The sequence below is a fragment of the Alosa sapidissima genome, chromosome 16, assembly GCF_018492685.1.
Source record: "Alosa sapidissima isolate fAloSap1 chromosome 16, fAloSap1.pri, whole genome shotgun sequence".
NCBI classification, from domain to species: Eukaryota; Metazoa; Chordata; class Actinopteri; order Clupeiformes; family Clupeidae; genus Alosa; species Alosa sapidissima.
This window is the reverse complement of record NC_055972.1, coordinates 22,577,367-22,590,799: the sequence shown is the minus strand read 5'-3', so window position 1 is coordinate 22,590,799 and position 13,433 is coordinate 22,577,367. Positions and strand designations below refer to the sequence as shown.

General features: G+C 47.2%; 1 protein-coding gene across 10 annotated transcripts in view; it reads right to left on the bottom strand.

Moving 5' to 3' along the window:
* Positions 1 to 12,143, bottom strand: part of ltbp1 (latent transforming growth factor beta binding protein 1) — a 130,967-nt gene extending 118,824 nt beyond the window's left edge. For all 10 annotated transcript variants that reach the window (XM_042066776.1, XM_042066779.1, XM_042066778.1 and 7 more), the window contains exons 1-2: positions 11,412 to 12,143; positions 10,323 to 10,393 (exon numbers count right to left, since the gene is read on the bottom strand). In XM_042066776.1, the coding sequence (XP_041922710.1) occupies positions 10,323 to 10,393; positions 11,412 to 11,761 (421 nt within the window). In that variant the 5' untranslated portion in view covers positions 11,762 to 12,143. The remainder of the gene's footprint in view (positions 1 to 10,322; positions 10,394 to 11,411) is intronic.
* Positions 12,144 to 13,433: the final 1,290 nt, after the last annotated feature.

Below are 13,433 nucleotides of genomic sequence, written 5' to 3'. Positions count from 1 at the left end.
CAGGCACGTCCACACATACACACGCATACACAAACACACACACATGCCAAACCAAACATACGTGCTCATGCTCACTTACATGGTCTGCAGCACATGGTAACTATGCATTAATCAGAATGGACTAGAACAAATACAGCCACATTCTGCCATGTTAAGGAGCTCCAATGTGGAATTACAGGAAGCAGGGGAAAACACACACATCACTTATAGGGGGGCAGTTAAAAGTAGCTTTCAGCTCATACAATCACAATCTGGGCTTTGTTCCACTTTAAGTCATAGCACACACACAAACACACACACACGAATGCATGCAGCCTTTGTGTGAACATCTGGGTGGGAGAGGTACAGTATTTGTGTGTGTGTGTGTGTGTGTGTGTGTGTGTGTCTGACATGGACAAGTCCACAGCCGCCTCTGGGAAATGCTTTGTAGTTACAGAATACCTGCAGGACCTCTGCTGAAGTCATAGCACACACACAAACACACACACACACACACACACACACACACACACACACACACACACACACACACACAGAAAAGTTACACACAGAAAAGTTATCATCTGTGTTTGTGTGTGTGCTATGACTTCAGCAGAGGTCCTGCAGGTAGCCTGTTATTAACACTGAAAGATTCACCTCTGAAAGATGAACCATCATTTCTGTAACTACAAAGCATTTCCCAGAGGCGGCTGTGGACTTGTCCATGTCAGACACACACACACACACACACACACACACACACACACACACACACACACACAAATACTGTACCTCTCCCACCCAGATGTTCACACAAAGGCTGCATGCATTCTCACACACCCACCCACACACACACACTATCTGAGATAACATCTGCACACACATCTGCTTGGCCTGCAAAAACAGGAACACAAACTGTCCTCTAGCCTTGTTCTGTTGTCGCGGAAACGCACCCAGGCAGGGGTCGGCAGGAGCACCCGCAGCCCCAACACGGCCCCAAGGTGTGGTCTCATAGCAACAGTGACCTCCTCGGCTTCTACCCTCGTTTTTCGGATCTCAAAACCAGTTGACATTTTCTCCCCCCACACTTTCTCCAGAGGGTCTCGAGGCAAGTCAAGACATATACCTCCAACCTGTTGATGCAAAGGAGCTATAAAGATCCTCTTACACTAGACTCTGGAGGATATTACCTATATTTAACAACCGTTGTCATATTTGCTGCATGTCTGTGTTGTTACAGTAGATCCAGAGGCCACACACTGTTGGTGGGGTGTTTTTTTTTTTCATCTTTGCAGAAATGAGGTAACCCTTTCCAAGACACACACACACACACACACACACACACACACACACACACACACACACACACACACACGCACACACACACACAACCCCGGAACACACAAAGCCTCTTTCAGCTACGCTGCGTTCACACGACCCCGGCATTCCCAGGCAACAGGAGACTCTCAGGAACAAAGCTGAGGAGAAGTCCCTTTGGGGGGTGTTATGTCAGCACTGACCTCCACGAGCACTGAACACACACACACACACACACACACACACACACACACACACACCTTCAGACGCCATGAAGGCTTAACTAGCACAAGCTGTGCAACATCCCATCCCCAATGCTGTTCTGAGACGCACGTGTGAGTGTATTTGGGTGTGTAGTCTGTGCGTATATGTTTGTGTGTGTGTGCATGTGTCTGTAGATATGTGCATGAGTGTGTGTGTGTGAGGTAGGAGGGGAGGTGGAAGTTGATTACAGTGGAGATTACATCACTGTCCTCTTTTTTCTCCCGGCATAGCCAAATGATGTTTTCCTTGTACTATTACTTTCCAACCAAGGCCCAGGTCTCTGCTTTCTTTTCACTATATACTTTTCTCTTAATTTTTTTTTGCACCTTAGTGGACCTCTCTGCGAATCACTCTGCCATCTGTTTTTAACGTGAATACCTCCCCTCCCCACCACCACCAGCATCCTCCACACACACACACACACACACACACACAGACACACACACTACTCTCCACCTTTTACAGTCTGGGACCACTACACAAGTGCACTGTTCGGTAAAGTGAAAAACAACAACTCTGATAGCAGCCAATCCTGCGCCGCATCCAGGGGAGTTTTGGCCCACGTCCGTGCCAGTCCCGGCCCAGCTCTGCCCAGCCCCGGCCTGCTGTCTGCTCCTCTCTGGGAGGCCAGGGGCTTAACTAACGAATGCTGATCTAAGTGGCGTCTGGAGAGAGGCCCATTAATCACCCAGACTGGACTGACCGCGTCTGAGTGCTTCCATGAAAGTCCACCTGAGACTGAGCACATGGACAGGGCCTCTGGCCACCTGGAGCTGGTCCACACCCGGGGGGTGACTGAATAACAGCTTACTGCTAACGGCTAAATGCGACGCTAGGTAAAGACTCCATAACCTGTAGACGTAGTCTTTTTAATACAGCACTGTAACTCATCCAGTCATCACAAACACATTTGTACACACACACACACACAGAGATTACACACAAACAGACATACACACACACATACACAGAGACACACATTTGCACACACATACATGCACACACACACACACACACACACACACACACACACATATGAATGTATGCACGCACTCACACATGCAAACGTATTGACACAGACGCACACACCTACACCTACACACACTTTGGCGCACGCCAACCTTTCTTTACAATGCATACATCTGTGCGGCACAGAAGAAACAAAAAGGTGCCTGTGTTCTGTGCGCTGGGCTGCCCTCCGCGCTGCATGTATTTAGTCTGGTCCGGATCATGCCTCGACTGCGTGCCAGCCGGCTACTGCCAGCACGGTAACTTGACAAACCTCCCGGGGTGGGGCAGGCGGGCACGGGCCCAGCACCAGATGCGCGGGCAGTCGGGCACCCCAGGTAAACCCATACGTCCATCGGCGAAACATATGGTCAGTGCAGATGTTCTCCTAATGGAGAGACACTGATGGAAATGAGGCAGATACCGCGGAACACAACCGCACCGGTGCCGCCACTGACGTCAAACTCACGAGCACCGAGATCCCGCTGATAAGGCGGCTGATTGCAGGAGTGCTCGCCGAGGCCACGGAACATTCTGGCATGGGGTGAGCCGCCAACGCACATCTTTATTTACTTTCCTCTCTATTCAGTTGCTCCTCACCTCTACACTAAATTGCAGCATGTGTGTGTTCCTCAGTGTTTACTCCTGACTAAACTACATTCTGAGCTGGAGTCAGCATTTCACAACCGCGTGGCATCAGGCTCAGGTAAGGAGATGGCCGAGATTGTTTCTTGTTTTCCTCCCGTATCCGTAGTACATGGCGTAGTTTAGACTACACCTTCTTGCTTTCTGTTAGATCTCTGCTTTTCTCTGGAACAGCAGGTAGGGCACTGAAGCGTGAGAGAAAGAAAGAAAGCAATGAGGGGGAATGGGAAGAACAAGCAAACATTGTTGAAAAAAAGATGGAGGATTCTTGGCTTCTGACTCCATTCTCCAAGTTGTCTTTCTCCGTTTTTCTTGGCACAACACCTATGCATCTTTTTTTTTATCAGATTTACTGTATCATGGAAGGCGCTGTTTAAAAAGTTTGTTACCTTCGATCAAATCTTATCTTATCCTTGCCGGCAGGATTGCTGTGCCAGAAACCGGAGTCGATTTAAGAGAAAAAGCGTTTTCACAAATAGTGCACAAGATGTTGATACAGTAGGCTATTTAAATGCCACCAAAGATGAATCTTCTGATACTGTCCAATATGACCCCCCCCCCCCCCTCCCATATCCTCACATATCCTCACATCCCTAAGGAAATAAGCAAGATACCAGAGTGCTTGTGTCAGCAACCACAGAGGATATAAAAAGAGACTTGTAGATGAAGACGAGGGAGAAGCGTTGTTCGTCCATCCTTGTCGATCCATCTGCAAAACATCCCCCATTTATCTTGTTTGTCATTTACACCCGTTTCCCTGACATTTTTATCAATAATGCCACCTTTTCCATTTTTCACTCAGGGTCTCTGGTGCACATTCTCTCCTCCCCTCCTTTTCCTCTTTCTTCCTGCTTTTCTTTTGTTGTTCTCTGGATCTCTTACTCTCTCTATCTCTCTCTCAGGCTGAGGAAGAGGAAGTTCTCCTGCTTGCTTGCCTGCTCTTAGCAGTGAGCTGTGATGACTCAGAAATGCATGGAATGCATGCATACAGCCCACAGTCCAAGGCTAGACAAATACCTCCAGCAGACCTACAGAAAAGGAAGGAACGCTAAGGAAGGAAGGTGGAGAGGGAGAGACACTGAGATGTGACTGAGAAAGAGAGATGGAGAGATAGAGAAAGACAGAGAGAGAGAGAGAGAGAGAGAGAAAAAGAATATGAGGGTATATGAGAGGTTAGTTTTGGGGTTAACCCTGCTTCAGCAAAGAAGGGGAGATTAATATCATATAAGACAAGGATAGACAGATAGATGGAGAGAGAGAGAGAGAGAAAGAATGTGAATGCACAAAGGAATTTTGCTTTGGGGTTGTACGCTTCGAGTCCCAGGGAAGGGGAGATTTCACAGCATCACTCTTCTCTGCCCACTTGATAAAGACCAGACCACATTCGGTGGTCAGCAGGACATCGTGTCGTGCGTCTCCACACCTGGGGGCTCCGAGGTGCGGCTCGGACGTGCTGAAAGGGCCATTTGTGTGCTGCTGGACTGCTGTGCGTCTGTTGCCCTGCCCCTGGGTCTGCGTCTCTAATGAAGCCCAGGGCCCTGTCCCATTCTGGGGGAGAGAGCTTGTCTCTAATAAAGCTTGTCTATTTTCACACACTCAGATGACGAGCACAAGCGAGCCAGTGTAGCCTTCATTTTCCTTTCAGCGTGCAGAGAATGAGCAGCAGCACAAAGTTACCTTTGTAAGCCTATCCACATAATCATCTGGCTGTTGCATGTGCGCGTGTGTGTGTGTGTATGTGTATGTGTGTGTGTGAGTGTGAGTGTGAGTGTGAGTGTGAGTGTGTGCGAGTGAGTCTGAGTGTGTGCTTCTCAACAACGAGGTCGTCCTTCAGAGACACGCGAAGCACAGAGGCTTTAAAAAAAGACAGAAGTAAAAAAAAGAAGAAAGAAAAAAAGTAGCAAGGGAGAGGTTTTCATGAAACTATTGAGCCCATCACGCTGTCTTCATTTTCCCTCCCTCCACACTCCCCCCCCCCCCTCTCTCTCTCTCTGTCTCCCTCCATTTTCTCTCCTCTTTTTTTGGGTCGTCTGCTGAGCTCCTTCATGCAAAGCGAGCTCCTCTCTCGTCTCTTCTCTCTTCTCTCTGTGCTGCCGTCGGAGTGAAATATTTTCATGTTCTGTTTGGCCTGGCCGGCTCTTTTGGAGCGCTGGGCTGGGCTGGGCTGAGCTGCGCGGGGCCCAGGGCCCGAGGCCAGGGCAGGACGCAGCGGCTGGCTGGGCGGCATGTCAAAGGCCCTGTGATCACCACCTCGCTCAGGAGTCTGCCAACCCACGCCACTGCACTGCACTGCACTGCACGCCTTCCTCCACCCAGCACTGCCATCGAATACAGCTACTAACAGAGTAGTGATTTCCTCTTTTATTCGTGTTTTTTACAATTCTCTTTTTTCCATTTCATTTTCTATTCCTTTTGTTTTGGAGGGGGGGGGGGGGGGTAGTTACTCTTTGGATCATTATTTATTATTGATTATAAACAAGATACATCCTTTAGCATGTATTAAAAGTTTCATCAAAGAGATCAAATTATTGCCCTCCTCCCAATTAGCTACCCACCCACGAACTCTGAGCCATCCACTGATAAACAAAACAAACTTACTAATACATTTAATACTGGTTTAGAGTTGTCTACTCTAAACTGTTCTGCATGCTCACAATCTATGGGTATCCAAGGTGAAAAGCGTGTGTCACACACAAACACGTACATTGTGTGAATTCCATTGTGTGTGTGTGTGTGTGTGTGTGTGTGTGTGTGTGTGTGTGTGTCAGCTGTCACTGTCACTGTCAATTGTTGCAAACCTGGCAAATAACAGAAGAGCACCCATTCACATTCAATCCCGTGAAGTGCTTGGGGCTAAACCTGTATCTCAACCTGCCAGCGCCTCTGGCATCTATAAGGCATTTACATGTATGTACATTAAATCTGTCAATCCACATATAAATCCACAGATGACAGCAGAACTATATAACCGTGGTGAGTGTTTGAGGTTGAGCATTGCTGAAATGACACATAGCGTGCCACGATTCCACTTTTTATGCATGATCCACCCCGTGCAGGCACTAAATCACAATCTGATGACAATCTGACAGGACAGGGGGCTTATCTGAAGCTGTTTCTAATCGCGTGTTAAGAGATCAGCTGGGATGATTCCCACAAGTCCACTTTGTGGAGGACACATGGACTCAGCTCATCGGTCATCATCCAAATCCAGTCCCAGCCCTCTCCACCAGTGAGGGAGGACAGCGCAAAAAGAATCTCTGCATGAATCTCTGCATGCGCAAAACGTCTCCGTATAATCTCATTTTTAATCAGAGTTGATTACGATGGGCCGTTAAACATATGACCTCATATCGACTCTGAAAACTCCCCCCTGATGGATAAACAAAATGAAGCACAGTCAGAGAACAACTCTCTAAGACTCGTTCGCAACTGATTGGACACAAAAGCACCAGCTCTCTCTCTCATATGCACAATAAAGAAAATAATTCATGGCCATGAGCCCCATATCAGCTCTGAGTCTCGCAGACTTCTCTGAAAATTGGAAATAAAGCAAATCTATTCTAAAAGAGTAACTTACTAATAACAGAAATAAAAATCAATGCCTCAATCCAACCAGAGAGTCAGTTTGCTTTTTGATCAATATTAGAGAGGCCTTTCTTAGCTCAATGAAAGCAAGCCAAAATGGAACCTCCATTGTTTTTGACCTTTAGGTAACACTATGCAATATTGGTTTGTGTAGAGCCAATCCCAATCTTAATATCATTGCATAGGGGGGTGGTGTAGAGTGGGGTGGTGGTGGTGGTGGGACAAGAACAGAGAGGTCAGTTATCACAGCGTCCATTTGCGCCCCTTAATATTAAGAGCTGAGTCCGCCCACAGGCACGTGGGGGGTTGAGGGAGCTGACAGACTACCTGAAAGAGGACTTTATGCACGGACTCATGGGCCGTGAGCAGGGCTGTGCCAAAACCAACCAAATGTATTTCTATTAAGAATCCCCTTTGTTAGCACTTTCAGTAAGAGAGGTGGGGGGTGGGGGTGGGGTGGGGTGTTGGTGGAGGTTGAAGAGCTGAATAGCAATTGGGTGAGGGGCTGAAAATCAAACTCCATTAAACATTTAGTGAGAGAATTTACGGCCTGGTCTGTCTTCCGTGACACGCGAGGTGAAAGGAAGCATAGAATTGGTGCTGAAAAACAAATTGAGCACAAGATATATAGGGGAATCCACAGAGAAAGATAGACAGAGAGAGAGAGGTAGAGAGAGGGAGAGAGAGAGAGAGAGAGAGAGAGAGAGAGGGAGACAGAGAGATAGAGCACATGACAGAGTGCAGCACAAAAATGACTTATCATAATTTTGCTCCATACAGGAAAAACTAAAGGTGTGAAAAAGGTGACAGAAAAGGCCCACGTGTGTGTGCTCTGCCTCCCCCTATTCATCAGCTGTGTGGCCACTAAATCCTGGCACTGTGAGCTGTAGACAAACAAAGAGCGCTCCCGTGGACTAATTGTAATCACACTGAGAGCGCCCGCAGGCCAAAGAAGTAGAGATTTTTTACATGCAGGATCCTTTTAATGGCATCCATGTCATAAACTACAAGCAGGAGAGGCTCATTTCTCATCCACCACGCTGTCAGCAGCCCGCCTGCTGAGAGATTGATCCTTCTTCACGTCCCCTTTTGTTTGCGCTTGCATAAACTACCAGATATCGTGCTTCGAAACTGGGAAGAAAGTATAGTTTCAGCCGTTGCCGATGTTAATGGGGAAATGCGCCGCACTGCCTGACTGCGTGTGCGCACACGTCGGTGAACTCGTTGACTCACCATGCGGCAGCAGCTGGAGAGCCAAAAATCTCCGAGCTTTTCCGAGCCCCGAGCCGAGTGGAGTTCCCTCAAAAACCCCACGTTGTGTTTCATCGAAAAATTTAAGAGCTTTCAAAAGGCTGCCACTCTGGGTAACCCAGGCCTGGCCCTGGCTGGTGGTCCCGTACATCAAACGGAGGACGGAGGCCAATCAAAGAGGCACTCCGCTGCAAAATAAAAGGCTTCGCTGCCGAAGGAATGTTTCGGAGCTGGTTCCCCTCCAAAGGCCTTGCTAAGCGTTTCCTTTGCCCGTGTAAACAAGGGGCTCTTTCTCTGGTGCCCTGCTCTCTAGCAACCCCCCACCCTCCCCTCGACACACACACACACACACACACACACACACCTCATCACCCCTCTCAGCCTCCCTGCTCACCATACAGAGGGTCAGTGAGCCCCTGCCTGTGACCTGGGGGTGGGGGCTCTGCTAGTGATGGTGGAGGTGGTGGTTGTGTTAGTGTTGACGGAGAGAGTGTGTGTGTGTGTGTGTGTGTGTGTGTGTGTGTGAGTGTGTGAGTGTGTGAGTGTGTGTGTGTGTGTTAGTGTTAGGAGGGGGGGGGGTTAGTTTAGTGGAACAAGAAGAAGCCAACAAAAGGCTCTCATCTACATGGCCAACTCAGTGCACTTAATGACGCGTGACCAAGTGGAGGGAGACCCAAACTGTAAACACACAAACACTGACACGCAGAGCGCCAACAGCAACATCGACAGGCACGCACACAAACCAACACACACACACACACATATATACACACACACACCCAGGCACGCACACAAACCAACACACACACACACACACATATATACACACACACACCCAGGCACGCACACAAACCAACACACACACACACACAGATATACACACACACCCAGACACGCACACAAGGCTCCTTCTACAGGCCAGCCCTTCACCCAAGGCAAGAGTACAGAGGAGTCTGCTCTCCGCTCTCCGCCTGTTAAACACACATACAGTGAGGGGCCTCAAGACAAAACCTTCACCTCAGAACTTCCCCTCTGGTGTTTGTGTGTGTTTGGTGTGTGTGTGAGTGTGAGGGGGGGGGGGGGGGGGGGGGCTAGATTGTCCAACATACACAGCTGTCTGTCTCTTATATAACTCAGCTGGCAGAGTACCACACAGCCCGAGAAGAAACTGATCCCTCTTCTCCTTGTGCCTGAGCCAAAAGGCATAACACACCTCTGCATAGCCTCCTCCTCCTCTTCCTCCTCCTTCCCTCTCCACCTCTGTTTCAGCCCCTAACCCACGCTAGCTGCTAGGCTAGCCCTCTGAGCTAGCAGCCCCGCTGCAACCCTCCACCAGCCAGCCGGCCACCTCCGACAATCTTGCTATTGTTCACAGGTGGGCATTGCTTCTGCCAGCATGCGGGTTATTTATAAAAACAGCCATATATATAGAGAGAGAATGTGTGAGTGTGTGTGTGTGTGTGTGTATGTGTGTGTGTGTGTGTGTGTGTCTCTGTGTGTGTCTGTTGGAGGGGGTGTTTAGGGTTCCTTGAAGAGTTAGAGGACATGGGGGGGGGGGGGTTGCCCTCATATCTGTCAGTACTAATATTTGTTAAGACCACAGCCTAAACTCTGACACGTGTGCACTTGGCATTTCAGAAGGTTCTAGAGGAGCCTAGAGGAGCCTTTTTTTAAAAAAGGAGTCAGGAGTCATTTGAAGGTGATGCTGAGTCTTGTGGCTAGTCTTAGTGTGCGGGGCCAGGCCCAGCAGGTACTGTACCTACTGACACTGAGGTGGCCCTCAGCGCTGCCTCCCTCCCTCCTGCCCTCCACACGCTCAGCCCTAATGGATGCAAATCCAGTGCAAATTACACTCATTTCAAATAAATACTAGGCTGTAATTCAGACATGCTCTCACACACAAATACACCTGATACACACACACACACACACACACACACACACAGACAGAATTACACACTCACCCAATTACACAAACACCACTGATACACACCGACATACACACAAAAGATATACACACAGACACAAACAGGAACACAATGCTTTAAAAAGTAATGCCTGGGGGTACAATGGTGAAGACCTACCTGACAGTACTATCATTAACAGAATAGGAATTCTGGGGGGGAAACTTCAGTGAAGGTCACAAAGCAGACTTGCAGAGCTTCTTTTGGCAGCCCTGTGTGTGTGTGTGTGTGTGTGTGTGTGTGTGTGTGTGTGTGTGTGTGTGTGTTATCTGGCAGGCAGTGGGGCTGGGGTGGCCTAGTCCTACTTACGCTTGGTGCACCGCTGTGATCCCGGGGCCTTGCTCCATCCGTGGCAGCACTGCCCTCCACAGACATTCACCCTGCAACAGCAACCAGAGCACGTGGTCAGATGCATACGAAAGACGAGTCCCCAAACACAAACACACACACACACACGGGCGAGCTATACACATAAACACCAACTAAACACACACACAGGCACACAAATAACCATACCAATACACATACTTATAAACTAAATACACCCATTTAGATGAATTATAGACACACAGATACATATACAACACACACACACACAAACAATGCTGGTGGCCTCTTCTGACCAGCTGGCCACAGAGCCACCTCCCTGTAGTGGCTCTGGTTCCTGATCTGGGCTCTCATCTGATCTCTCTCTCTCTCTCTCTCTCTCTCTCTCTGGGTGAACTCTGGGTGGCTGTGGCCTCCGCTGGGCATGGTTCCCACAGTAATAATCATAGCGCGGAGACTAGGCTACATTCAGCGCTGCAAGTGGCATCCTGCAAACTGAGCCCACGCTGGTAAAAACAAACAGCACGGAGAACTCGAAAAGATGGAAACGTGAACCAATAAAAATGGTGATTTGGAATTAGAGCAACAAAAAATAATCAAAGGTTGTGGTGGAGTTTTATATTGCTTTGTTTGTTTCCTTTATCCAATCATTCCGATACATGCAACTTGTTTCTACCATGTACGTTGCAGAATATTGTTACAATATGTATGACAGAAAATAGCTAATTAGCTAATAGCTAGTAAATATATATATATATTATATATATTTATATATATATAGGGTTAGAAATTCAGAGGAGTGTCAATGTCAGTAGCCTAACTAAAGCACTTGAACTTGGGAGCTTGATCATTACCTCGGTCACTTTGCCCACATAAATGTATTATGAATCACATGGTAAATGCATTTGACTATTTGCTGAAAGTTATGTGTAGCTTTCAGAAAACTATAATAGAAACGTAGCCTATTTTTGTAGAGCGTTATGCAGTCGTTCAGTTACCGGTAGAAGTGGGACACAAAAGTTTCAACGTTCACTCGCAGGAAAAAGAAACTCACTGCACTCTACTCCTTACCCTGATACTTTAACTTGTTGACTTGTATGTCTGACGATCTGTTGCTGCGTAAACTGTTGCTGTGTGTCCTGTCGGAGCGGGATACTTTGGGTCGCCTGACTGCCCATCCTGCGGGTTCGAACCTGGCCGCCGGCGAAGCTGGCCGTCAGTTCGACATTGTAGGTTTGCGGCTGTCCCGCGGCTCCTGAGCGGGATGAAATTGAGCTCACATGCACCCTGTCCGTACCGCTCGGTCCCGGTTGCAACACGTAGTATCTCCTAAAGCCGCTCTGATCCATGGATACAAACGCCGGTGAAATTAACAAACCTATGGAAAACAAAAGGTTCCATCTGATCCAAGCCATATCCATTCACGATCCTCTTAGAATCCTACGAGGAGAAACTTTTGCAGAGGAAAAAGTTAGACGTTGAAAGCTGATTACAAATGCGATGTCCGTTTGGGGGATATTTGAAAATTTATTAACTCCAAGTTAACGCAAGTGGGAAAAGTACGGTAGAAGTAGTCCTAAAAGTAGTCATTTACTCTTCGCTCATGTTATACCACACAAACTTTAGAAAAGAGACCATTACAATTCTAAATACAGTAGGCTAAACTCCGACGAAATAAAAAGGTGAAAACCAAAATAACAAAAAAGCGCTACAACCGCGCGAGAAAACTATACAGAGCAGCGTCTTATTCCAGAGATGCGGAGCTGGGCAGCAGATGTTAAGGCTGCTATATGCCTATCGAGTGTGCAGATGAGATCGAAAACTGTTTTAAAAAGTTTCCCTGTGTGTGTAAGGGCAGGAGTTAGTGTGTCAGACTCGAGCAGCCAATCTCAAGCAGACATGACGTCAGGAATGGGACTTCTTATTGGGACACACATGTAGGGCTGAACCCTGAAAAGTTTGGCATGCCTCTTCAAAAAATCCTATAGAAGTTCAATGACTGATCGGGTATCAGAATCGACTTTTGAAAAAAAGGTTATTGAGAAGTAAGGCCTGCGCAACTTGCGAGTTCACCTTGATTGGGCGCAATGGCTCGTCATATAGCTTAGGCGTAAATGTTTCTACAATTAGTTTGTATATTAGTTATAACTTAGACAGAAGTGTCTACTCACGTCGAGACAGAGTGTTATTATCATACCTAAGAAAGAGACAGGTCAAAACGGTTTCTTATAGACTGCAGCATGTAGCCTATGGGCTTATTTTATTTATAAGGTATTTCTTGTGCCAGCATGTTTATTTATTGTTGGCGGATGCTGTCATCCCAATTTGAATGCCTTGTTTGTTATTTTGGTCATGACAGCTATGCTGGAACTTTAGTCTCGGAATCAACAGGCGCCATTAAACAGTTATAGTTTTAAAATAGCTCACATCCGCTGTTGCGCTACTATTTTACTAACAATAAACATGGGCAGGCCAACTACGGCATATGCAATGACCATTCTGAACTCAGGGACTAACTCCTAAATCCTGTTCTTAAGTCACTGTCCTGCTAGACTCTCATTCAGCTGACTTACCAGCGACCCCTGGGTACTAAATTGCTGGGCGGTGACGCACGCGCTTCACGTTCCTTTCAAGAGAGCGGAGATGCCGGCAGGCCCACAAGGGAATCCATTAGGATGTGGTTGTAAAAGAAGCGCAAACACAATGACAGATGAGCGCATTTAGTTTATTCCGCTGAAGTAGACAATCATACAGGTATTTCTAGACGTAACAGGACTGTGCTGTGGTAATTGGTCTAGACTATGCAGCACTTGTTTTAACAGAGGACTGCTAAAATGTATGTTGATTAGGGAGATTATTAAATGCCTATAATGGTTGTCTGTGATAATGATAATTTCTGAAACATTTTGTAAATGTAAATGCTTATTTTATAAACACAATGTAAATGTTGTTGTAATTAGCTTAACACAGAGATGGGGCATTAAGGTTTCTTTGGAGTGTAGGTACTTAATGACAATGAATGTCATGTCTTCTTGATTGGTATCTATGTGGTTTTCAGTAAGGCATTTTGAAGGAGTAACTATGATAGCATAC